The sequence below is a fragment of the Semicossyphus pulcher genome, unplaced genomic scaffold (genome assembly GCF_022749685.1).
Source record: "Semicossyphus pulcher isolate SPU_LCO1_2020_fin unplaced genomic scaffold, fSemPul1.0.p SCAF_12, whole genome shotgun sequence".
Taxonomy (NCBI): domain Eukaryota; kingdom Metazoa; phylum Chordata; class Actinopteri; order Labriformes; family Labridae; genus Semicossyphus; species Semicossyphus pulcher.
Window position 1 is genome coordinate 29,803,362 of NW_027211626.1, and position 27,912 is coordinate 29,831,273.

At 40.7% G+C, this 27,912-nt stretch overlaps 1 protein-coding gene across 6 annotated transcripts in view; it reads right to left on the reverse strand.

Annotated features, from left to right (window-relative positions):
• Positions 1 to 27,912, reverse strand: part of birc6 (baculoviral IAP repeat containing 6) — a 113,910-nt gene that overhangs the window by 12,270 nt on the left and 73,728 nt on the right. For all 6 annotated transcript variants that reach the window (XM_069659277.1, XM_069659276.1, XM_069659280.1 and 3 more), the window contains exons 65-71: positions 15,071 to 15,293; positions 12,745 to 12,890; positions 9,067 to 9,177; positions 7,946 to 8,163; positions 4,965 to 5,126; positions 2,532 to 2,609; positions 307 to 495 (exon numbers count right to left, since the gene is read on the reverse strand). In XM_069659277.1, the coding sequence (XP_069515378.1) occupies positions 307 to 495; positions 2,532 to 2,609; positions 4,965 to 5,126; positions 7,946 to 8,163; positions 9,067 to 9,177; positions 12,745 to 12,890; positions 15,071 to 15,293 (1,127 nt within the window). The remainder of the gene's footprint in view (positions 1 to 306; positions 496 to 2,531; positions 2,610 to 4,964; positions 5,127 to 7,945; positions 8,164 to 9,066; positions 9,178 to 12,744; positions 12,891 to 15,070; positions 15,294 to 27,912) is intronic.

Sequence of the window (27,912 nt, forward strand, 5' to 3'; positions counted from 1 at the left end):
CAATACAGGAAGATTAGTTTAAGCCTGGTTAAATGTTAGAATTAGCCAGTCTTGCTTAATTTATATATAAATATATAGTGCTGTCAAAATAATGTGTTAATTTCGATTAGTTAGTTAAAGAAATAATAACACGCCAAAAAAATTACTCGCACTCTACTATGTCCCCTGACCTCACACGTCACTGATCATACAACCGTATGCTTCAGCTTTGAAAACATGACGGAAACATGACACAACATTACCTGGCATTAGTAACAGATCATCCGTTTATGCACAAGACACCTGCAGTACAATAATGACTCCTACCTCTTTGAAGCATGGTGAGGGGTTGCGCATCTGCTCCAACATGGCCCATTTGACGGAGGCCTGCCGGATGTTGCCATCGTATTCCCTTGAGCTCTGGGTGCCGCTGGGGGTGCCACGGGAGCGTTCATACCCTGGCTCATTGAAGTAGGGCTCAGCCACAAGAATGAGGGACTGCACCGACACTAGCACCTACAGCGGATTGACAGATTTAAAAAGAAGCAGGGAGACACAGAATTATGTGAGGGAAATATTCAGGACTCGCAGATTGCTCCAACAGAATGGAAAGCATGTTATTGATGTAAAGGGTAATTTGTTCTGTTTTCCACAGGAGCTTGGATAAAAATCACATTCTAATACAATCAGCGTGTCCAACTAGTCAAGTATAATCAAGATCTATTAGTAATATACCCCACATCCCCTCAGTGTCCTCAACATCCAAAGCCTCTTAAATAATCTTGGCAGTGGTGGACGCTTAGAAAAGAGTCAGACAAAAGCAAGGAATATTTTGGCCCCATAAAGACACATCCTTCAATATATCTTTATTAACAGCTCGATTAATGCTGTGGCCTGTCTCAAGGAGACTAAGGACGCCCTCCTGCATCATCCTGTCCATTCTGAGAAACTACTTTACCAACAATGACGATCTTGGGCTTGGAGACTTGCCTGCTGGCCACAGCCACACTGCAGCTGGAAGATGTGCACTTGAAAGCGCTTCATTCAGTGGATACCAATGACCTTCAACCGGTACGATCTGTCCGTCTTAAACTGGGTTGCCAGTTTTCAGAGCCGATATCCAACAGCGCTTGATCCTAGCCTACTCCCCTGTCTCCCATTCACCAACCCCCTTATTTTCCATTATTGATCCACAGCATGCTAACTGGAATGATAATCAATGAAGACATCTCTATGCACTCTCTAACCCTGCAAATGAGGGAATTATTAAAAAAAGGAAAGAGGAATCCATTTGTAAGGGCTCTGACTTGCTTGTTGTTGGATCAATATGTATGGAAAATGAAGGCTAGTGTGTATGTCAACATGTTGTGTTCAAGATTGCGTGTATATTCGTAAGTTTGTGCACCACTTTGGATACCCAGTAGTGCGTTAATGCTATACTCTATTGAACACAATTTAAGCCTCAAGGCTTTAGATGATGAAATCAAAGATAAACTACTCTTTTCATAAAGCTTCGCAAGCAAACCTATTCCCTAACCCATAAATAACATTGAAAAAATATTAACTTCCTATTGAAAACTGTAGCTCGACTACAACTCAGCTTAAAGAACAGCAGCACCATCAGCAGCTGGCAGAAATCTTTGCTTCTGATCTCAAATCACAAATGTCTGTAAGAAAATTCTTAAAAGATTCTAAGCTCTAACCTCTTTTATTCTATAGCTTGACATTTACATCAGATCTATGTTAGGCATATATATATATATATATATATATATTTTTTTTTTTTAAATTATCTATTTTTTTAAAGATTAGTATTTTGGCTTTTGCCTTTATTCATAGGACAGCTGAAGATAGACAGGAAATGTTGGGAATAGAGAGTGGGGGACGACATGCACCAAAGGATCGGCAGACCGGGAGTCGAACCTGCGATCAGTGCGACGAGGACTTTAGCCTCTGTACATGGGGCGCCCGCTCCACCAACTGAGCTAAACCAGCGTCCCTGAGGCATCTATTTTAACACAGAATCCTCAGATAAGATTCAAAGTAATAATTAAATAAGTGTTATGTGTGTCAGGCTTGTCTTTAAAATGCACAATTCAAAGACAAAGACAAAGTAACAAATAAAATTGTGATTGCAGAAGCTGTACCAGGTGCAGGACTACAAACTCAGTATTGTAAATAAAATGTGAGAACAGTCTTCTAAATACAGCTAAAAACAGATAGTGTCTGGTCTAAACACACAATTCAAGCCAACTTGTTCTGACTAAAGATGAGTGATGTGTGTAAGCAGGCATAACCTGGAGGTTCATATGATACTGCTTTGTGTTTGGTTTGATTAACACCCACACACTGTCACCAAAGCAAAGTAATAACTTGACTTTAAAGAAGGATCCTTCATGTCAGCTGTCAAAACACCAAGCCCATTAATACAGAGCCCACGGGCGGGGTAATGACAGGGCAGTGATAAACTACAGCCTGTGACACAAAGACTCAGACAACAGCCCTGCTGATCCACTTAGACAGGTGACTGTCATGATGGATCTTTACCTCACCTGTAAAAAGCTTGAGGTCTGTGGGTTCCATTTCTCCTCTGGTCTCCCGTGCCACGTGTTGAGGATACTTAAACATACCTAAATAACACACACACACACACACACACACACACACACGCACACACACACACACACACACAAGCAAGTCAAAGACAGAGAAAAATCAGTTTCAGCCAAATGGGTTTTGCCACACACATAGCCACATAAGCCTTACACAGCCATTACAGAGTGGTGCTAGGACTTCAGGTCAGAAAACCTTTGGATAATTTATCTTAAGATGACGATATAATCCACTTTCATAAATCCACGTCTGAGTTACCAAAGTAAAACATATTACAATGTTAAAATTCATTTAGCAGACGCTTTTTGTCCAAAGTGATGAATATCTGAGAGTTACATATGATATGTAGTTGCAATAGAACATTAGTCACATTTGTTTAAAGCATTATATATACAGTATATATATAGTTGCCATCACACAGCTAGGTGTTTTTTGTATTTTCTCCACCTAATTTATTGTATATCAAAGACAAAAGGCTAAATGAAAGAGTTCAATTCAGTCGCTGTTCAGTTCGTTGCTGGGTCTCCGCCAGTGTATTGCAAGCCAGTTGGAAAGCTCACCAGCAAGGTCTGTTCATTAAAACTTGAATGCACAAGAGGAAACGGCAGGTCACAGATCAGTTTTGTTTACCTCAGTAAGTGTAGAGGGATGTTGAACACTCACCATGTCCTATTATCACAAGCTAACTTTATGTTAAAACCAGTCAGAAAGGCACAGATACTTCCTTTGTCACATTAAGGGATAATGTCAAGGAGGAAATGGCAAGCATCATGTGCAGCTTTGCAGTTTCAAGTCAACACAGTTTGCCCAGCTTTGGTTCCACAAAACCCAGCGAGCAGTATTTGGCTTTGTCTCCTTGAAAATATTACAATCATGTAGTCATACATCTCAAGTCAGCTTTTAGCTTTTACTTAATGTAGGATCCTACGGAATCTGTGTTAGCATTTTCAATTCTGCATTTCGGACTGGGTTTCTGTTACCACAGAGACAACGGATATTTGTCGATAAATAATTGTATTTCTATCTGGCCTGCACTTCTGTTACCAGCAAAAGATGTAAATGTTGCAAATGTTATTTGCAAAAGAAATACCTTCTGCTATTGGTTTAAGCACAAGTTAAACAATTACCATACAGCATCTTAAAGAAAGTGAGCTTTAGATGCATAAGTAGGTTTATTTTGTTGGCTTCACATCAGCAATCTGTAAAATATCTTAATTCATCACATGGCACACAAAATGGAGACAAGTTGATTGTAGATCCATTTTATGAAAGGGTTTAATAGTGATAGATCCATCACTTGAATGATAGCAAGCTTTGAAATGAGCAATATATTTTGTTATTTGATTTTAATTAATACTTCTATGTTTGCAAATTAAGACCGACCCCAGTATTAATTTGTCTGTTTAGAACTTGGTAGCTGTTTCAAATTACTGTACTGTAACTACCACCTGTTGCATGTCTAACCACTGGGTAAGACAATAAGACCTGCACCTGAGATTAACAATCCTCTGCAACAAGCTTGCTATGTTGCATCTGCCGTTGTCTTTTTCCATTTAACCATGTCTGCTTCCTCCTAGCTTTGCCATTGATGTGGAAGCCCCAGGTATTCCTTACAGCAGCTGTCTGGGCCCATTATGGAAATACATGTGGACTGTCAGTGGTAGCTTAACGAGGTGCAGCAGATTGGGTGAGCTTCAGCACCTTGACCCCGACTTTTCAAGGATGGATGTGTGTCTACTTCCAAATGCCAAATTAAATCCTATCATTTGACAGATGTGGTAATGTCTTCAGATACTCTTGGTTAATTTGAAACTACACCAGCATATTGGGCTCTTGATTGACAACCAGACAGATTCTTCCTTCTCCCTTTGGTCATTTTTCCTTCCTCTCTACTCACTATACAGTAAAGGTGTTGAAGCTGGACCATAAGCTTCACTTTTCACATCCATTACAGTCACTTAAGGTTTTATCTCTGCATATCACATCGCTATTTTCAAAATGTCCCATCATCCACTATACATGTTCCAATGTGGTGTTTATGTGCAATTTAAACTGTTTAAAACGGTTAACTCCACAAGTTTTCAGCAAACCTCAAATATGTATTGGATGAAGATGTAAAAACTAAACTGGTTAATTATGACTGCGAATTTGTTCTATGATTGTTGTTAAAATTCCAAAGCAGCATTAGCTTACAGACATAGTGTACCAATCTCAATGAACATTAACAATAACAAAAAAACCAAATAAAACTACCAAAACACAGAGTAATGAGAAAAATGGGTGTACATTTTGACTCCAGTGGTGTCATTTACGTGTGTCAAACGTGTACTTGATTGGAGTAACATTAAGAGACTTAAATCCTTAGAACTTACTTTGCCATCATTGTAGAGGTTAGGGTTAAAACGCACACTGTGTCCCCCGGTGGTCTCCAGGTTGACCAGAGGAGGCGAGTTAGGATAGTCTTGGGGAAAATACACATCGAACTCAAAGCAGCCATTGGCGTATGGTGTGTCGGCTGGGCCTGTGATTAGAACCTGAAAACATAGAGAAGGGTAAATACAAATACAGCGCTTTAATACATAGTTAATACATTTAATAACAGCCTGCGGAAGGGTAGTTATTAATCACTCAAAGAGAGGGTTAATTAATGAAAGGTGGACCCACTGATAACAGTTAATATGGATTAAACAAAAGCCAAACACCAAAGTATTAATGGAGAAATGGTGCCGACTCTATTTCAAGCTTTTCCACAGCAACAACAAAGTAATTATCAACAAGGCTAAAGGGTGAAATTAGCTGAGAGAAAGGAACCAGTTCTATCTACAGTGCTCATGGCATTTGTAGCGAAAACAATTTATGTTCTCACGAAATGAAATTAGCTCATTAATCAAATACACATACACATTCAAAACTGTAAAAATGATCTGTATTTCTATGGAAACAATCTGTAAAATGTAAAATACTGTTAATGGCAACAAAAAATAACTCTAGCAAAACACAGTGTCAACCATACTTATAGGATAGGCTTCAAGTTTTAACGATTTAAAAATGGGTAGCAGAAAGCTTTCTATTCACAAGCTGTGCCATTGGGAAACGAAACCCGAAGAACAAACAGTAAAGGGTGTGTGGACATGACTGTGTGAACAACCCTACAGGGGTCAAACACCTAGGACTTCCCATCACTTAGTCAAAACTGAAAACTCTTTCAGATGATAGGCGATACGCCTTCAAGTAATCTACATCGAGTCCAGTGGCCTGCCTGGAAGCTCAATGCTACCCAGCTGACAGTGTGCAGGGCCTGCTGCTGTTGAAAAGGACACATTCTAGTGATGCAGTTTGGATGTGTTGTTCTTTCAGAGGAATACAAACATCCCGACACTTGTCTAAACCACTGCATTGGTCTTGAGTAGTGCTGTCAGGGTTTGTAACATTGAGATGACTTGGCAACAACACTTGCAATATTTCTTGAGGGCGCTGAGCACCATTCATGCATTAAGTTTATTTTGACATGAACAGTCAGACCCAACACTTTTGTTGCACTTCCAACCAAAGTAGGGGAAAATCTGGTGGGGAAGCATTTCATGCCTAAAACAGCGGTGCCGCTGTGACAGGGTGGAATATATGTATTGGGCAGATTTAGTACGAATGTAAGGACGCAGGGGTGAAGCTTTAGGATGAACTGACCCTTCACAGATCATGAGATTTCCACCTCAGCAGCCACTGTGCCTTTCTGCTGATGCTGACCCGGAGGCTAAGCTTTTCTTGGGAAAAGTTAATTTTGGTAGGTTTGTATCAACGTGTTTACATAACAAAAACATGCACTGCTCTGACAGGACTGTTGGCTGAGGGCCAGCAGATTTCCTTTTAAGCCTCTCTTTGTTACCACAGCTAGACTGAAAAACTATTTTGTATTTTCTGCTTTATGGAAAAATATTAACTTTTGCTTCAAGGTCTTTGTTCAAACTTTAAAATCAGAATTTGGCTACTGATAATTTAATCAGTTTTCATCATGTGTCTGACTTAGTTAGTGGTCTGCTGCTGCCTTTCTTTAGAGTAATTTTGCACAAACAGAGCAAAACCGATGAGGATTTTGACATTTAGCAAAGGAGACTTTGCCTTTAATTAACTTGTGGGGTGAGAGCCATTTATAAAATGTCACAAGGGGAATGAGTAAGAGCTGTTGATGACAAGTCGTACGATAGAAACAACTAATGTGCTCACACCGTACACAACATCCTTATGGAAGACCCATTCGTTCCAGCAGTCTGACTCACCACTCAAAACAGTGGATTCTATAAATAACAGGGTACAACACCTTACAATTTAACAGGACTAAGACATCTACAATGTGTACAATGGTAATTAAATTGTTAGTTTACACCGTGCCAAAAGTAGGGATGGGTATCGTTAAGATTTTAACAGTATAACTACTATTATCGATGCTGCTAACGATCCGGGACTCCGGTATTCTTATCTGTTCTTTTTGTTATTTTTTAAGAGAAAAACGTAAGAAATTAAGAACAGAATTAAGATAGCTTTATTTTCTGAAATGTAAATAATAAATAATAAACAATTATTCACAGCAATGTTTCGAACAGATCACTATTATAGACTCCAATGTTGTGATGATGGAAATATAAAACAAATTTGGCTGGCTGGTAGTGGGCGGGGCTTATCAATTAACCCGGTTTGTCACGTGTACCAAGTTTGCTGGGCAGCAGCGTCCAGTGAGAAGTTTGCTGCATGTCATATCATATACAGATATGAAGCACTTTAGAGAGCTGTTTGGACAGATTGTTCGCCCCTGTTTCCACCCTTACAAGCAAAAGTGTTGTTGCACTTGTAGCAAAGAGCATTTTTCGGCATCGACTCTGGTGAAGTGCAACCACACCTTTGAAGGTTTAGCTCTCTCCGGCCTTGCCACGAGCAGGAGGTCTTGTGTAAGTGCGCGTGTGTATGTGTGTGCTGTAGCGTTGGTGATAGACAGCTGCCCCCGCCCCTCGCACACAGGCTCCGTGAGAGAGATCTCTCTTCTGGATTGGAAATATAGACGAATGTCTTAACCTTATTGCAAATCAGAGACAGTTGGTGAGATTAAATGTGCAAAATTACGTTTTTGTATCAATAATAGGAATTAAAAAATAAATAAATAAATAAAGGAATTTTAATTCATTTATTTCTCTAGTACTGAAAGCAGAACTGATAACGCCAGAAGTTTATCAATACTGATGTATTTCATAATCTAGCCCCGGGGCCCATTTAATACCGAGTTTCAGTACCCATCCCTAGCCAAAAGTTTGCACCTTGATGCTGGACCACATAAAGCCAATAAGATGTTGAAGTACAACTTTACCTTCATGATGTCAAGTCTCTCCTCATCACAGCGGACAAAGACACTGGAGAAGGATGATAGGGGCAATGATGTGGACAGGGTGACGGCTTCCTGAGCCAGGCGACGGGATCGGGCTGCACTGTTTGTATCACTGGCGTTCTTCACCTGAGACATGTAGTGGTAGTTGACCTTGAACATCACTTTTCCATCCTCGTCCTCTGAGACCATTTCAAAGGTGTCTGGAAAGAGAGCAGATTATGGAAGTTGTCAGATTGCCTTCCCAAATACACCATTATAGTTCCTCAAACATTCCAAAGGGGTGGAAATAGGACTGTGAGAGAATCCAATTACAAAATGTGGTTTAAATAAATAGACTTGATAAATATTTAATAAAAAAATATTTATCAATATAAAAAAATGAAATATCACCTCTTAAAAGTGTAACTTCACTCCAAGTATGAGTGTCTTTGGCTTCAATAAATGAATAAAAAAAATGTAATAAAACTAAAAGCAAAATCCCACTTGTAGTGAGACTTTAACGGCATTTTAAAGGACCTGTCATACAGTGCATAAAACTAGTCAGTTAAATCTTATTAAACATGCTGGCCCTAAACCCCCCCATGTTTTTTTTTTAGCACTTTCACACAAAAAAAATCCTGTTGTGTAATTTAAAATTACTCTTGATAAAGTGAGTGTAGCCCTCACTATGTCTTAACTTTTCTGTCTGAAAAAACACGGTTGACAGAGGAGTCATTTGCAATGACTTCAGACATCAAGCTGCTCACAAAATCAATTACAAGACAGCAAAAGCAGTGTAATTAATCATGACATGGCTGAATGGAGAGTGATGGACATGACAAAAGAGATGGGCAGGATGAGGATATAGCCCCAGTCTGCACACCTCGCAGAGCTCTGGCAGTGAAAGCATTATGGATCACGTCAGACAGGAGATGGGGACAGAGGAGAGTTTGTATTGGGAAAAGGAGAAGGTCTACACACACATATCTACGTACGTAACTAAACGTGCATGTATATTTGTATACAGTATGTGTATGTGTGCGTGTGCGTGTGCGTGTGCGTGTGCGTGTGCGTGTGTGTGTGTGTGAGAATTCACAAATCCAAATGAAAATATTTAAACTCACCAAACTGCAGCTTCTTCATGGCAGCTACGTATTTTTCCTCTAAAGAGCGTAGAATGGACAGGGGCTTTGGTCGACTTGACACCTTTCTTGAAGACTCCACTAGCTTCCTCTCTGGTAGGGAGATGGGATAAAAAAAACCATGAAGATGATAATGAAAAATGAGCAGAGTTGAAAGCATTCAGAACGTAACCGTGGCAGAGAAGCATCCGCTTCGGAACATCCTCCCTTGAGAAAATCCTTTAAGGCCAGCCTGCCACAGGGCCATTTATCAGAAAAACCGGTTCGCAATTTTTGAATTGATCTTTGTCAAACACACACAGTGTAACACAATCTTAACTAGCACCATAAAGATAATGTAAGAAGTGCTTCTATACAACACTTTTTCCTGAAGAACATGTCTGTGTTAGGATTCCTTCAAAGACTTTTCAATACAATTGATTACACCTTGTTTTGGTTTTTTTTGCTCTGGTCATCAGTTATGTAAACATTGCACTGCTGACGGCAAAGGCTACTGAAATAAAGGCACTGGGCCGACCCATACATCTGTTTGCTGATATTATAGTCCCATATGGGACTATTACAGATGTATCGTAACAGCTTATATGGTTTATGATCAGTATTGATTGGAAAACTTTTTGTACATAACAAATAATGCAGATTATACTTTACATAGAATTACACTAAGATGTAACTTCTATCGCAGAAAACAATGCTTTAATTTATGAAGCATGTCATCACATGGTTGGTCCAGCAGAGCATGTTCTTACTACATAGTTTGCTCAGCACTGTCTGAAGCTCATGTATAGCTCATGTGTAGTATCACAGCTGAGCAGATGGTGGTCCACATTAGCATCAGTTAACAATGTTGAATAAGGCTGAGTATTCTCTGATGTAGTTATATGTTCAACAAAAAAGCCTTCTGCATACCTTTGCATTGTCAAAATTTCAAAGAAAGGTATTTTTTCATTCTGGTTTCAAAATGAAATATATCAGCTATCATAATCATATCTATAATCTATTTTCCGTCTAAAATCATTACGGATTGCATCTAAAAAAAAAAGCCATATAAGTGGGACTCGGACTTTGACACAGAAAATTGTCTGTTTTCATTATTTTAATGAGCAGCAGTTTACAAGCTTAAAGGGCAAATTCACAGATTTTCAACCTCAGTCCTGTCATGCTATAATGGGGAGCTAATGCCATTTTGGTAGATCAAAAATGCAATTTCGCTCTGTGCCTTTGGAGGACGCGATCCGCTTCTCTGGGAAACCTATGCCAGACTACGTAAAACGCGTCATCTGGCGGAGGCCAGGGACCTTGCTAAACTACACTTCCTTAATACAACGCAGGTATGCAGTACAACGCAGGTCAACACCATGATGCTGTTTTTGTTTTGGTTGTAGATATATTTGGTAGAACTCTAAGGGGGAATTCACTAAAGGATTGCGCAGCTTTTGTGCCCGCTAAACCTGCAAAACGAGAGGGTTAAATGCACCCAAAAGTGTGCTGCGTTTGAGCGTATTTCAGTGAGTCATGTTATGCTAACAATTGGGGCAAATTTGTCCCTTTGCTATGCAAATGATCCAGCGCAAACAGCACCAGCAGTTGGTGGGAGCTGTGGCTAGTATTATAAGGGCTGTCAGGCACTGAGTTCCAGTGATCATGACGGCAATTCCACCTTTTGTGTGATCAAAAATGTGTTTGTAAAAACAATCTGTTAATAATATATTGTCATTCATATTTTAATCGGGAGACCAATCAGTCCGTGGCTGTGCGAGGCTCAACCCCAGCACACGGGCACACTTTGCTTATAGGAGAGGAATTGGTAAGTCAAAGTACTATATTTTGAAGGTTAATAATGAACTGTAATAGATTAACCATAAAAGCACATTTAGAGAAAAAACTACAGTCCAACCTTGGAAGCAAAAGAGGTGCACATAAAAGTGCACATAAAAGCGTTGATGTCCTCATTTATTTGGTCTGTCAGTTAGCGCGGGTATATCGATGCTTCAGAGCAATACGTCCTCTCCTCAGTCAATATTGTCCTGCTCCTCTCCGATCACGGCTTCTCTCAGAGATATTTCTTAAAGCCCCTGTACTAATTAAATGATTATACATTGGTCATGGCCCTAATGTTGTAAGCTCCACACTACACAACTGTGCATGATGTGTGATTCCAAAAGCCTTTATCATATGGATTTGTTCATATGAACTGAGATTAATCTTTGCTCATAACCCTTACACCACATGCACACCTCCAGCACAACTTACAGTGTTCCCCCCTCTCAAGTGATCAGTTAGATGGCTGTTTATCTGGAGCGAGCATAAAAATTCTCTGGAGGGAGCCAGAAGAAATGGGCGGGTGGGAGATGATTAATAATGTGTACTGTGTAGCAACAAGGTAATGGGGGAGGTGTAATGCTTCATCATGCGGCAGACATTTTATTGATGGCACTGCTTTCTTTAAGTGAATAATGGCAAGCTAGAAGAATCTCCTTTCTTACTTTATTTGTCTATATACAGAACAAGTTAAGACATACGTTATTTGCTCTTTACTGCTCTGTCACAGATTGAATCCAAGATTGTCCATCAGGAGTAATGGGAGTGTGAAAATGCATAAAAATTGTGGAGCAATTCTGGAGATAGGACCTCAGGATCATTTGAATCATCAGTAGCGAAAACCCAGAGTCAACTTGTGTTTTGTCGGTGTCATTATACACAGAGCAATGCAGGAAAAACTGCATGGCAGAATGTTAATACGTGGACCTGCTAATTAAACGAGTGAAAAACACTTAATAAAGCAGTTTCAAGTTGAAAAACATTGTTTCTCTGACACTCATTGATGGGACTTCAGGAGCTGATGCTAACTTTGACTGAAATCCTTCAAATTATAAATATATATATAGTTTAAAAACGCGGTGACATGATTTGAACACTAAGAAAGTATTTGGGTAGAACTATATAAAGTCTTGCCATCCACCTGACAGCCTGCATGCATCCTACAAGTGAAATATGTGAGTCATCTAGGCTGATATGGGAGTTTGATATGGCACTGAACTAGCTGATGCTTAGTTCAAAATCGATTGACAAACTTCTAAGTCTGGTAAAGCCCTGGCACAGTCCAAGAGCCACATTGTTACAACAAGAGGAGTATCAGGCAGTGTCTAGTTTTGAGCTTGAGATAGTTTGGTCAAGTTCAACTTTCATAAACAGGCCGCTAGCATCCTGAGATCAAACTCCTGGGCTGAATCAATCATAGCTGAGGGAATTTGGACTTTTTGGTAAGCTAAACTTAGAGACCCATTTTCTTGTCCTTGCACCATGAGGGCAGGACGCAGACAACAGATGAGGGTGTGAGGATGAATGGACAGAAAGAAATATGAAGAGGTTGGACCTGCTGGAATTATTCAGATCAAGTTGAAGGAGGGGAAATAAAAAATACTGCATGCCAGCCAACAAAGGTTTTAAGTCAGGGAAGAGCAAGGACACAAAATGACGTCAGGACTTGTTTTTGTTTGAATGTAAAAACTGAAAATCCAGACTCAAAACACAATTGATATGAAACTGGGTTTGTGTGTTGTGTTGGAGTTAAAATGTACGGATGTAAATCTGTATTTCTACTGTTACCCAAGAAGAGGCGATGTGATAACGATTCTAGAGTGTGTGTTGTATACATACCCTGGTTGGCCTGCCGTAGGCTGGTGGTCGCAGCGTAGACTATCTCAGCTGTCCTCTGGATGTCAGGCACCAACAGAGTCAAACCCTCGGGCTCTGGATCTGAGCTATCTGTCTTTACCACACCTTTACTCTTATCTTTCTTAGACCTGGAACACACACAAATATACATTCAACCATTCTGAAAACTGTTTGCAAAGATGTTTTTTGTGATCTTTTTAAAGAGGTAAAGCCAACTACTTTCCCTCATCATTACGAGTACAAATCTCATTGTGGGAGATTGTGGTTTGCATAATCCACTTTAAACTGCTATATAAAAAAAACCAACCTAATTAATGGAGCATAATTTACAGAACAGTTGGATTATACAGATTTTAGGGATATTAAGCATTTGAAGATACTCCAAGATGTTACAATGTAGGCACTGTACACTGTTTCTCTTGAAGATGAAACTTTTAAAGATTAAGTGAAACAGTATGTCAGAAATTAGTATTTATTTAATGTTGACTGACACAATTACAGTACTTATAACGGTTAAGTGTTTGACATAACCTTTTAGCTTAGGTTGTACAGTTTCTAGGTTATGAAGCATTTTAAAATAACATCACAATAAGCAAAAATACCAACGTAGGCACTGGTGGACCGTTTCTATTGCAGAGTTCTGACTGTTCAAGACCCCCTCCAGTGAAAATCAAGCGTTTAACCTTGTAAACATCTCCATGTGATGTTCTTCATGTGCTACAAGACGTATAAGGGACAACATCAGCAGTCATCTCCATGGCTGGGCCTGTCTGCTTTTAAACTGCAGTGTACCAAGGACAGGCTGAACAACACGTTTTCAGATTGGCAGGTTTGAGACGTCACAAACCTAAGCCAATCCCGTTAATGGACGGGGTGACGCTATGTATATCTTCATGTGTAACCTATGGCAACCACTTCAGCGATGTGCGAGCCAGCTGTAACCATTGTTGTAATTTTTGCAAACTCACTACTGACTACTTACGTTAACATTACTACTAGTAATTACTACATTTAAAGCTAGCTAAGTTTCAACAAGTTTCCACAACATGATGGCAGAAACGTGTTCTGTTTTGGCGACGGAGGCGCTCAATCGAAATTTACATAGTGGGCAGGGACTATGCAGATTCATGAATTTTTAAGGATGAGATGCCCTAGTATAATTTTATAAGGTAGTAAAACATATTTTGCAGTAAACACACATCAGACACAATTTATTTTTTCAAGCAGAGCATTTTGTCTTAAAACATGACTGGAGCTGGTCTTTAATAGATGAACACCTATGGTCTAGCAATCATTCACTAGCTAAGTTTCACGTTTCTAATTAGAACAGTGTTAGCTCTCATACCAGACATTCTTTCTCTTCATTTGCTTATAGAGCAGATTTAATTTTTATGATATTTTGGTTGAACACAGATAGTGAATGAAGAGCATAAACCAAGTTAAGTGTGTTCAGTGATCAATAGTCTTGCTTGCATTATGTGTGACAGCTTCAGTAATCCACTGCTGTCTCAGTGAAATAGGAGGAACTATGAGGTTTTCTTCATGTGGTACCTTAAATGAACCATGCTGCCACGGGATGGCTGCTGCAACATTCATGGCATGCATTTTCTAAAAATACCATCCAGGCCATCATATATAAGCAGGCACTTTGACATGCATGTATGTAGTGTGTATGTATGTAAACCTGAGTACAGCATGTTGTCAGGAAGTGTACAAGAGCTGTAAGGAGGGGAGTTGAGCTCACTCATCTGAAGACAGGGTGGTCACATGTGAATGTGTGTGTGTGTGTGTGTGTGTGTGTGTGTGTGTGTGTGTGTGTGTGTGTGTGTGTGTGTGTGTGTGTGTAATTCAAGGCAAAGGCAATGTTTTTTTCTGCTGAGGCTAAAGCCTTTTCCTGCCATAATAAAACACACAATACATTTCTTGATACGTGTCCCTGACCATCTCCAAAGACAGCATAGTGACTGAATTTAAACGTGTCCCCGATGTTCCTTGGGGCACATTCACTTCACCCTGGGTGCATTTTAATGGCAGGTTTACACAGGGCTATACATGTTAAGATTCCCAGTTCAGCAGTTTTGCAGAGAAGAGGAGAATAGATAGTACTGGAGTGGCAAGTTCATGGCTTGATCAAAGTATTACTATATTATACATTACTCCTTTAATGAAGGAAGTCAGCTTTTGCCCAAACAATACAATATTTATAGATATGTATAATTATTTGAATAATAAAAAATAAAAAAATAGATACGACATTTGGATTCTATATTTTAAAACCATTAAGCTATATTAATTTTCTCCATCTCACCTGAGGCGATTGGTGTATGTGTCCACACATGTCTTCATCTTGGCCAAAAGCATCCCAACAGAGGTCTGTCCCTCTGAGTGTTCTTCATCCTCCTCCTCCTCGTCCTCTCCAGGGTCTCCAGAAAGAGGCAGCAGCAGAGGAACAAGCGCTGTGCAGGTGGAAATGGCCCTCAGCAGCTCCAGTAGCGCCCGATAAAGGGGCACATGTCGTGCCATATCCAGAACTGTAGACAACAAGAAGGAGATTAAGTGTTAGATTCTCTATGGCTAGAGAAACAAAGGACAAAAGGCTCACTGTTTTTAAAGACAAATACATATTGCACTCGTCCGTTAACATAATTATAAGCAAACATTTATATATGCATGATCCAGTTATATGACTGCTATTTCCCAGGATTTTGTTACTAGACCTGCTTAACGTTGTTTTTTTTCTGCAGCTTAGAGTTCACTAAGAAGACTAAAACCAACAGTGTTGTTGGCCCTGTCAAAATCAGGCATGATTAGTTGGTGAGGGAAATACTTGAGAGTACAACATTTTGCTAGCTGCTTTTGGTGGTATACTGTGCTCTGGCCTAACTTAGGCCTGGAACCTTTTTCTAAATAGATGTTGGCTTTTTGCTTCTATTAGACAAGTGAGAGTAAAGATACAGACAGAAAACGGTGAGGGAGACACATTCAACAAAGTTGTGGAGCAGGAATCAAACCAGGGATGCTGCAATCACAGTACTTGATGCAGTATGTTTTATACTTGTGGTCCCCAGATTGCCCTATAGAATTCTTTGTGTTGTGTAGGACTGGGATGTGAAAGTCCGAGACATTGTCTGGAAATTAGCTTATAAACTATCATCATGAGATCTTAATGCAACATCTTTTATCCAGGATTGAATAAGAAAGTTGTATTGCACCATTGTCAGCAAGAGCAATAGAACTAAAACCAACACTGTTGGTACTGTATTAAAAAAGTCATTCTGTTTCATATCTCAGGAGAAAATGGTACAAAAGCGTTGGCCTGAAGTGAGGCTGTGTGTGTTGTATATTTCTGTTGAGAAAATCTTGATTGGTTGAGATACATTGAATGTGGAGAGAGCAGGCATCTTTGAAACATGGTAAAGGTGATACAGTGTACTGCCCTTTGAGGTTGCAACCTTTTGGAAATGTATACTGAAAAATAATTAAATCTAGCAATGGATAAAAAAACATGACGGACTAAGTGGTAACCCTGAATTGGTCAAAGCAGCCCCAGGGCATAGAATGGGTTCTTTCCAAACCTTGGTACCGGTGAGACATGTGGTGTGTGTGATTATGTGTATGACAGTGGCAGTCGATGGTCTACCTTGGTGGTTTCTTAATTTACAAACCAAACCTGACAGCTCCTACTTCTCGCCCACAACTGAGGCCTGAAATAACAACATGTGGATGACCCTGCAGACTGAGTCAGCTGGAGAGGTATGCCAAAAAAGGGTCATGCTTATTTTAGTTAAAAGTGACCGTTGACTACAAAGGGTTATGTTTTGATCACCCTCAGAAAAACATATTCTGATAAATATCTACAACTCTTATAGAAGGAAAAAATCTCAATTCAGTCCCAACTTTAGTAACATGATAAGGAATAAAATGATCAACTAGAATGGCATGCTTCAATCTCTAAAGCTCCAACCTGCACTGGACAGCAGACCTAGTCGAGTTGACCACAAAGTGGGAGTGTTCATGATGAGAGGATACTCTACATTGGGGTTTTTTCTGGGGCTTCAATCACTCTTATTTTAAGTTTGACAGCATTGGAAATTATAAAAAAAAATCTAAGTTTCCGGAATTTAGAATACAACTGAATTTAAAAATCCAATAGGGTTTCAGAGGTTGCAGTGCAAACGCAGCATGGGAAGGAAAATGTAGGCTTTCGAGCATAATCATATATACATTTCCATTTGCTGTTCGAAACACCCTGTGTTGAGGAGATACACTAGTCTCCCATATTTCCAGACACCTTTGAAATGGTCTCAGTGGTAGTAGGTAATATCATACAGCAGCCAATAGCCTGTGGCGAGGCTGTTTGGATGCAAAGGCAGAACAGGGCAGTCAGGGAAGTACGAGAAATGTCATCTACACTGTGCATAAACTGATAGAAAAAAAAAAAATAATCCAAGGGAAAGCACTGCACTGCATTAGTGTTTACAGAAGAACAGCAATTTGGAAAAATATTGGAAAGAGGTTGGCTTGTGTCAATGCTAAAACAAATGAGAAAACTGTTGGGCAAATACTTTCATTTTCAGCCGACATTTTGTTTGTTGCATCAAGCAGTGCTTGAGGAGAAGCCAATCAAATACAAGGGTCTGTTGAGACAGTGAAACAATCATCAACAGGCTGACCATGTAAGCCATATCCTGTTTGGAGAGGTGCTGTCTGCTGTGTGCGTGTGCGTGTGCGTGTGTGTGTGTGTGTGTGTGTGTGTGTGTGTGTGTGTGTGTGTGTGTGTGTGCGCGTGCGCAAGCACTCGTGCATCTATGTGCTTGCCTTGAAGTGTCAGCCTCAAAATAAATAGAACAGCTCTTGTTTGTGGCTTCCAGACTGTTTTACATTTATATTGAAATTCCCTGCTCCGTACTGTCCTCCGAGTCTCTGCACAACACTGACCTCACAGCGTTTTAATCTGCTCTCAAACACTTCCAAGCATTGTCTCTGGGTGACACCTAGCAGGAATTCTGATCCCTTCTAGAAACATCTATGTAATTACTCTGTAATTATTCCTGTCCTGTATCAATGTCAGACTTTTCTCCCTACACTGTGGGTGAGATATAAAGAGAAAACACAAAAAAGAAGGGGCAGCATATCAATAAACACATTTTGGCAATGCTTTTTTCTACTGCTAATAATAATTAAGTCTAATTAGAAAGGAATGCAACTGAGTGTTTTCTGATAATTACCACCTCAAAATGTATGTTTTTTAATATAATAGTTCTAAGTTACTTTAATCAAGTTATTGTATCACCCTAGCAGGGTGGTTTTAGCAATAATAATAATAATAACAATATGATAATATGAAAGTATTGCTTTTGAGGAAAAATCTGACTGTCTTGGGGTGGATTGCCATCAAATTCCGCACTGAAATTCATGGCCCCCAGAGGATGAATCCTAATGAATTGGGTTAACCCTGACACTTGATATAGAAAAAACTGCTGTCAAAGTTATTAGTTATCCAGTGAAACATCTAGTGAATGGAGCAACTTTAGAGTAGACATTCATTGTTCCCAGGATATGTATTGTTGTGACATTCATTTGGTGCCAGCTAGCCAGTGGACAATTTGAGTGTAATGTCTCAACAAAGTTGGGAAGGACTGCCATAAATAATTGTAAAAATATACATTATCTTCACAGGATAAACTTTAATAACTTTGGCAAATCAATCAACTGCAGCTTTCTGATTCACATAAATGCAACTGTGTCACATAACCCATTTCAGGAACGTTGTTCTACGGCCCCTGTTTTGGTTAATCATTTAAGTTCAACATGTCCGTGGTGGTGCGTAAAAACATGCTTGTGGGCCCTAAGGAAGAATGCTTTGCTTTCACTATCCTTTAAATATACTCATTTCCATGATATTTAGTTAATTCCATCACTGAACAGTAAAGCAGAAGCAAAGAGTATTCAGAGCCTGCTCTCTTCAGCCACAGCAGAGGCGGCAGCCCAAAGAAACTGGACATCCATCACAGCTATGAATATCTTGGTGGTGCTGACCTGCAGTCATCGCAGCGCTACGAACAGCATATCTCCATTCTCTGTGATTTAAGGCCTTCTGGGGACCATACAGAAATGGAAGACTGTGTGTAGCCATGTTGAATGTTCAGGCTGATGAATAGTTAACGGGGGGCCCTAGACCTGAATGGTAGCACCTGTGATGAGTAAGTGTGGCATATGTAAGGGCTGCTTGAAATAAAGGCACTACTGTCGGGTTTTATCTCTCCCTGTTCGCCCCTGTAGCCTCACCTATTGTCCCATCAATTGCAAGATGCATTTCAAATCAGGTTGTGAATCATCCAGAAACAAATACACCCCCCCCCCCAGCTCAGACAATAGTGTTGTCACAAATGCTTCTATTTTTTGCCCTTTAGCCTTTATTGATAGTAGAGGGACGAATGACAGGAAATATCGTTAAGTGAGAGAGGACATGCACCAAAGGGCCGAGGTCGGGGTCAAACCAGCGGCCGATGCGGCGAGGACTCTGTATATGGCACGCCTGCTCTACTGACTGAGCTTTGCACTAGTGCTTTTGGAATATTGATTAAATTTAACAGATGATTTTATAGTTTTCATTAAGGCAGGGCGTTAAGGCATACACACACATTTCTTCCACTTGGCTGTGTGCCTCTGTTTGAGATGCTGGAATAATTCAGTCAGGTTGTTACTTTTTGTTGCCACACACTTTAATCAAAATCTACAGCAGCCAGTGGTTTGCTTGAGGTCAGATGCTGTAAAACTGACGCTGTACTGTCTGGAACTGTAGTTACTGCTTTACACATGAAGGACACATTACTACCTTTAATAATGTCATTTCCATAACATGGAATAATAATAAGAGACGCACAATACTATCAGCGCGTCACTGGTGTAGGCTGAACCTTTTTTAATCAAATGTCGGCATTGGTCAAAATTAATTGGAAAATATTGGTATATTACATATGGGCAAAATCAATATTACGCATATTAATAATAACATCATCTAGTTGTGAGGTAAACTTGTAAACACCTGTGTGCCGAGAGGAGATTTTTGGATTCTCTCTAACTTGTTGAAGTTTTTACTTCCTAACAGTCAGCTGCTGGTGCTGCTGGGGGTCATGGGCTGAACCATATGTCCATATCTGGATACCATTTATCCAAACACAGTGTTGCAAGCCTTCCTCTGGCTGGAAATACAAAAAGCAATAGACAAGACTAACTGAGATCATGTGAGAAAGCAATGAGGATCGAGTACATATGCAGAAACACCACCAGAAACAGTGGGAACCTTGCATATTTTCTTGTCAGCCAATGGATGTAAACTTCATACAATTCATGACAGCTGGAAACATGAATGTTACACAGTACAATTCCTGCCCCAGTTGGGCACACTCAGGTGATATGGGTGTCTAAAGTATGTCATGCCATCCTGTCTGCCTTTCCCTTGTAGCCAATGGCTGACAGTTGAGTGATGGCAGTATCATGCTGAGGTTTGAATACAGTTCACATCGGTTGATGCTGCTGGAACTGGTCAAACATTGGGCACCAATGCTGTTGTATGAATGACACTGACCCTAAACAAGGGGGACAAAAAGTGGACTTACAAGGTCAAAGTTTATTTAGAAGTTTGAGGTATACTGAAAAATGACAAAGTAATTGATTCAACATTAACTTCAATGTCTTATACATATTTGTTGCACATAATTTGCTAAAAAGTGCAGCCTTGTTTCTTGCGTCATGACAACCAATAAGTTTGTTTTGCCACCTTTCATTAAAACTGTTTCTTAATGTAAATATCCCTGTATCTCTGATAATGTTTTTGCTAACATAATATACATCATAGAAATCCTATTTGCTTCTGAGAGACTAATAATGGAAGCAAGTAAATTTGGATATTTTATATATATATGAAAGATTTGAATAATCACAGCACAGAGAAGTTAAGGACTTATCGTGTTGTGGCTACACTTAAGGTTTAGTCCATGGCTTTCCTGTTGAAAAGACAACAACTCTCTTCTTGGATACTATGTGGCCAAATATATCAACCCTGTGATAATAAACCACAGAAAATCCTGCCCTGTTATAAAATGCCAAACAAGGAAATTCTAATTAACCCCAAAACCCCGTTGGCCACTCCTGACTTACTTTCCGTCCAATTTAGTTCCTTCTCTGCTCCACAGTCCCTTGTTAACAAGGTGAGAGTCTTGTAATTACAGCTGACGGACTGGCGTTTGGTATTTCACTAGGGGTGTAAGACGGGGGAGTGGGCACGCACAAAGGGAACAGAGACAGATGTAAAGCAGGAACTTGTTTAGAAGTGACACGTCTGTCCTGTTAATTACTAAAGAAAGTGCCACAACAGGGTTTAGAATTGAGGAAACCTCAATATGAAGGATTCAAATCTGTATTAGATAGGCAATTTCAACACTGCCTATGATATTCCTTCAACTGAATGGATACAACGTAAAATAGCTCAGCTTAGATAAAGCTTTTCTTCATCTAAGTGGAAGAAAACTAATCATTGCAGAGCCGCTGATAATTCAGCTCCTGGGACCATGGACCATTTCTAATGAGCCTAACTGAGATGCATCGAGTGTAGAATGTGCTCACTTGATAATTGCCCTTAATTGGCTGGTGCTGCAAATGCACGTGGGTGTGTCATAATAAAAGAGGGAGAGGCCATCCTACAATCATCACAGAAATCTGTTCACAAAGGATCTCAACATTACCTGATAGACAATTGCAAATGCTCCAAAGGAGTTGAGTTAGATTCCAAACCTGGCCATTTGCTGGGGCTTAGCTTCAGGAAAAAAAGCCCTATCATGAACATAGCTGTTTGGGGGCTGTTTGTCAAAAGAGCAGTATTGCAAAATGGCAGTTATTGTGATGGCCTTGGGTTTGTCAGCTTGTTCTTCTACCTATACAAAAATATAAAAGTGATAAATTCAGGTTTAAGACGACAGCCTCCTGCACTGTCCATGTCTATCATTTAATACACACCAGTGGATTTGCTGAGACCACTCTAGCAGTTTGTTAATGTCCCATAATAACATATTCCAACTTATGCTGCTATAACAAATCCACTGAGACAACAAGATATGACAGCCATAGGTCTTCATAAAACCCACATGCTCCACACACCCACTTGTTTACTGTAATAGTCAATAAAACCTAAGCAAGAAAACATTAAACCAGTTACCACTGAGTCTGTAGTCATGGGTGAACAGGAGAGGGGATGCGTGGGCTGGTTGCTGCAACAAGGGATGGTGTCTGTTCACCTCCCAAAGGAAAGAAGGCTTTGAGCATGTGGGTCACACCGAGTGGGTGGCTAATACTCTGACTCAAGCTCATGGCTGGACAGTGTCAGGTCCTCCTGACTCTAGGGGCCACGGAACAGGGGAGAGACCAACTGAAAAAGTAAGACTGTGACATGTCTCCGCCAACACACAGTCTGCCTCAGTGGACACTAAAATGATAATGTGCATCAAAGCAAGACGATGTGGAACGACCAGAGAAAAAGTGCCTGGAGGTCTGTGCCATTTCAAAAGACAGAAGAAACAGAGGCTGCATTTTTTGGTTAACAAAGATTCCTTTTATAAACTGAGCTACCAAAGTTACTTAGTTAGGGGTTGAAATACTCTGTGTGGATATCTTATCTGGGTTAGAATAAGTAGGAAAAGTCCAGCTCTCAGACTTAAAAAAGATCGGGTCAGCTCCTTTTTAAACCTGGTTACTGTGACCCAGAAAAAACATTTTCTTATGCACTATGGGTTCTTGTTTGAACCCTCTATCAGACTACCTTAGTACAAGGAATTCATATTTATGTGGGAAACTAATCTCCTTTTTTCAATATTAGAAATAGCCTGCTGCATAAAGAAGAGGAAATATCAAATCAACTGACAATAGAAAATGAATGCAAAAACTGCTACTCTGTACTCTACTACTCTCAAAAACTGCAAATGTGCATTAAAGGCACAAGATGGCATTAGATCTTTAAAGGGTTTACAAAGATAGTTGTCATGGTAGTGTGAGGAGTCAACCCAGGTAATGTCCTGTGTGTTAGATTAGACCACCTCACAACCTGTAGTAAGGACCCAATCATTAACATGTTAGCAGGCTTAAAGTGACAAACAGCAGGGGTCAGGTTTTAATGTACCGAGGAATATACAGTATGTATTTATTAAAAATCTAGCTGCTCAAGTCTCAAAGCTTCTTCCACTGGTCAGCACTCATAACTAGCTGGTGGTGACCTCGAGGAAGGACCAAAGATGGGGTCATAAAGATGGAAGCGTGGAGGAAAGAAGATTGTTGCTATATCACTTTACTGACCTCCAACAATTCAACTGCAAATCTATAATCCCCAGAGGTCAGGACAACTGCAACACTAAAACGATAAAATATTGATCTGTCTGGTGATATTAAAAGTGGGGCAGTTAATGGTGTTAAGCTGGTCCATGAACAAACAACAAGAAACACAAGCTATTCAATTATCTCATAAACTACCATTTTACAGTTTTCATTCATTCATGCCAATTTCTCTGTCTAAGACCAACACATGAATAAACTGCAATAGACAAACTCTTTACCATGGATGACCGATTGAATCAAATATAACTCAGTGAATACATTTTTGAATTTGGAAAGCAACTTTGTAGCGGTCATGTGCCAAACTATTTTAAAAGCAGTCTAACTATAATGTTAAATCATTAAAACCAGAGCTGAAAAAAACACCCACCATAGGAAATGTAGGAGGATAACTGCACTGATAGACCAGCCCCTCTCCTTTGTGGCTGAGCCATCACAGTTCAATGAAGCATTAAAACCCACACATTAGTTCGCCTCGGGCTCAATGGATTTTGGGGGCAGGTGACCATTACATGCAATCCCGGCCCACTACTGTAAAATACATTGATGGCACCACCTGTGGACAATACTCATCCTACACAATACTAAGCAGGTGGTCATAATCTTATGGCTGATGGATGCATACTTGTCCATGGATATTAAAAAAACAAAACAAAGCAAAAAAATCTCTTAAAAAAACAGTGTGCCTTCACCTTCTCCGTTCATTACCTGTTGGATCAAAGGATCTGTATACAATATGGAAACTTTGGAGGACAGGGGTGAATAGCAATCAAACTAAAGGCACAGGAGAAAGATACTTACCGGTAAAATAATTGTTCATTTTAATAGTATAAAGAGTTTTCACCAACATTTACTCAAATGTTGCTCTGCTGTACGACTATTATCAGCATCACATCTAACTCTTGAAGGGTTGTTGTTAAATCCTGCTGTGTTAAGTGATTTATTGCTATGAAAATAGGAATACGCAGAATGAAGAGGGAGACATAAAGGCCATTACTAACTCCATCAAATCAAGGATCAACTGTAAGTCTTAATGATTTTGGAGCGCTGTTTATGTCAGCGTCAAAGAAATAACTAATATCTGTCCAGCAGGTGTCACCCTCTTAATTTCTAAACAAAATGCACCTTGTACATAAAAGGTTTTAACTGAGCCCTTGGCTGAGGGAGCACATTTACAGCCCACCTGAACCATAATGAAACAATGGTGTAATGTGAGGGAGGGAAAGAAGAGAGGAGGGAGAGTGAGTCATAATGCTGGGAGAGATGAGCTGACTGGATCAGAAGCCTGTTGACATACATTAAGAAGTGCAGTCCAACTGCACTGACCTATGCTCAAGTGCATAAAATGGAAGGGATGCAGTTTTCTTTATTTATTAACCTCAAAAACTCAGCTTGGAGGTGGGAGAAAATAACCAGAAGTAACTGAGCTTGGTGATGACAGAGGTAGATTAGAAGCAGATTTCACAAAGCAGTGAATCAAATGGTATGGCACAGAGAAGTATAGTTTGGAAATATAAAAGCAGGGAAAGTGTAGGGAAGAGCATACAGCTCAGCAGGCATTGTGTCTTTATTTCAGACGCCACTCTTTTGAGATAAAGATCTAACTGTGTGCACAGACCCCCACATCTTTCTACAGCCTCTTTGTCCTCCACCAAGCCTCAACCATCCTTTATTTCCCCACCGCCTTCTATTGTTGCCTCCTCCTCCTCCACTCCTTCCCTCTCAGCAGGTCTGCCTGAATAACAGCAGCTGATGATGGGCTCGATTACACTTAGAGCAGAGTATGGCACAGAGGAACTGAATTTACCTCCTCTTTTGCCTTTTCTCCTTTTGCTGTTGTGAGTTGTTTAGCTGGTAGCTGTACGGGTGTATGCATATGTGTGTGCTCAACCAGCCCCCACAGCTGTGGGAGAGGAGGAGACAACAGTAAGCATGAGCAGTGTCGTTTCCCCCTCCCTCCTCCTTCTCTCTCTTTCTCTCTCTTTCTCTCTCTTTCTCTCTCTTCTCTCTCTCTCTCTCTCTCTCTCTCTCTCTCTCTCTCTCTCTCTCTCTCTCTCTCTCTCTCTCTCTCTCTCTCTCTCTCTCTCTCTCTCTCTCTCATTCTCATGCTCCTTCTCCTTCATTGCCACGGCCATCAGGATCCGTCCTCCCTCTCTCGCCATCATTCTGCTTGGTTATGCAATGCACAGTCCACCCCCCGGTGACTTACTGGTGTTGGAGACCTACCATAACACTGCTGTCACTGGCGGTAGGGGCAGATCCATAATGCCATAGCGACTGTCTGGCACTCCGACTGCCTCTGCCTCTCTTTAGACGTCTGCTTCATGGGATTTTACAGCTCTTCCTTTTCTTCTGGAATATTACCTGCCAGACTCGACTAATTCAAGGACCAGCCTGTTATTTCCTAGCTCAGGGCAGACTCGGTGTCACTATTAGTCCTGTCCTACAGATATAACCATGCACAGTGTTGGCACGGTTGGCACTGGGACTTCGCCGATGGGTTAGCCGCTTTTTTGAAAGGCATTAATTGCACTGTTACCCAGAGGAGTCCGGAGCAAGCGGGAGCAACGCTACAGCACGAGGGGGTGTGTAGATTTACTGATAAGCTGGGGAAGGAGGTGGAGGACTTGTGTGGAGGACTTTAGGAAAAGCGGTGACAGGGGACTCAAGAGAGGGAGCAGACGGTCGGAGATGAGAGGAACAGTGTAGAGGCGGGAGGGGGCAAATGGGGAGAGGGTTCCTCCTCGCCCCCTAAACAAAGGCTGCTAGTCTTTTAGCAGCCTGGCTGGTAAAAACCTGACTGTTAAGACTTGTGAAGGCCAACTCAATCAAAAAGCAAGTTGGGGGGGTGGGGGGTTGTTGAACCTGACAGGTGCCGCGACACACTGGAGGAAAGCAAAAGTGACATGGAGATGTTTTCACTGGAATTGTTGCTGAGCACCGCTTAACCGTCGTGACACCGCTGTCTTTGATTCCTCTTTCTGACACCTGGGACTGGGGCTACACGGCTGTTCTTTTCCCTCCTTTCTCCCGGGTCTCATGTAGCATGCCACTAAAGTCATGGTTTTCCCGTGAGGATCCTAAAAGCATGCCGGATGATGTTGTCTTAGACTTTAGACACCTTAGGGTAAGACAATTTTCCTTTAACCCATTGTTATTTGTCTGCAATTTCCTTTTTGCTTACATTCCAATTATTTTAGTTGGTTCAGAGACAACTGTACTGCATGTTGACATGATAGTTGAGTAAGGATGAGGGTAAGGATGAACTCAGTCCCACTCACACAGGAGCCCTAGCCATGAGTGATATTGTTTACCTCTTAGCTCACACATTTCTCTTACAGATGACACCCCTTCCCAATCCTTGTCTCTTCCTTCTAAGCTTCCTACATATGGAAGGTGGGAATTATGCTCAAAATAACCACTTACAAGGAACTGGTGGTGGGGGTTAGTTAATAATTAAAGGCATATGAAAAGAGTTGAGTGGGTGTTAAGCTCACATTTGTTGAGAAGCTTGGCTTAGGCTGTAGCTGGTCATAAACACGTTTGTACACAGATTAATCTCCACTCCCCTCTGCATGGCCATTGTTTCATTCAATTTGTGATTGATTTCCCTCCTGGGGGGGGGGGGGGGTCGCACCGAACCCAGGGCTGTTTGGGAATGTTTGTTTTGTAGAAAAACTGTTAAATGAGCTGAAAGAAGAATACAAAAAAAATACCCCATGCTCGAGCAGCATGTTTATTCAGACCAAGTTCTCTTGTTTCTGTTTGCATCACTGATAACTTCTGATTTTAGTCTCCATAATATCATTTTGTTCCAGATAAGAGTCCCCTTGCCAGGCTAGGTGAGCATCAGGATCATGGGCACCACAGTTGTCACCATTGAGGATGTGCAGGCACTGGAGGTCAAGGAGGAGCAGGAGGAGTCCATTTTGGCCATGTTAGGCATCATTGGCACATTCCTTAACCTTTTTGTAATAGTCTTTGTTTACATCTACACAACCCTGTGAATTGCCAAAGCAAAAGAAAAAAGGACTTCTAAAAACCTGCTGTCAAATAAGACATCTACAAGAAAGGTCGAAGTGAGCAAGCGGGAAGGGACCAGTTAATTAGAAAGTCACCAGTGTTGGGGAAAGAAGCTGGACATGAACATCTTCCCCAGAGAGAAGAGGAGGAAACTGGACAGACTGGCTAAGGATGAAGACAAAGAAGCCATATTGTCATGTCACAGCCACAGCCACAGCCACGAGCCAGGGAGATAACAAAGGGCTGGAAGACATGGCAGGAAAAGGGCTATGCACAAACCTCTGTGATCAGAGACAGATGGACACTAGCGAGCCCCCAGCCAGGACTGAACCCTCTGTGGCTTTACGGGAAATACAAACTTCCTCTTGATCTGATTTTCTTGGGATGCTTTACTTTGGAAACATAAGCCAAACAAGACAGTCAAAACTGATGCTTTTACATTTATTTTTAAGTAATTTTCAAGTTGGTGGGACTGTAATTGCTATTTGCCTGAAAGGGATTTTAGGCAAGATGATTAAAAGTCAAGAACGAACTACGAGCTATGCTGGGAAGCTGCTCTGAAGACACTGTCGGCCAACACATTCAAATAGGCTTCAGGGCAAAATTGTTATAGCTTCAGGACCCCTGTCAAACAGTACCCTTCCCTGGAAATGTGGCTCTGGACAGGCTCTGCTCTACTTTCAGCTCCCAAGATACCTGCTGTCTAAAAAATGGTCTTAATCCAAAAATTATAACCACCAACAA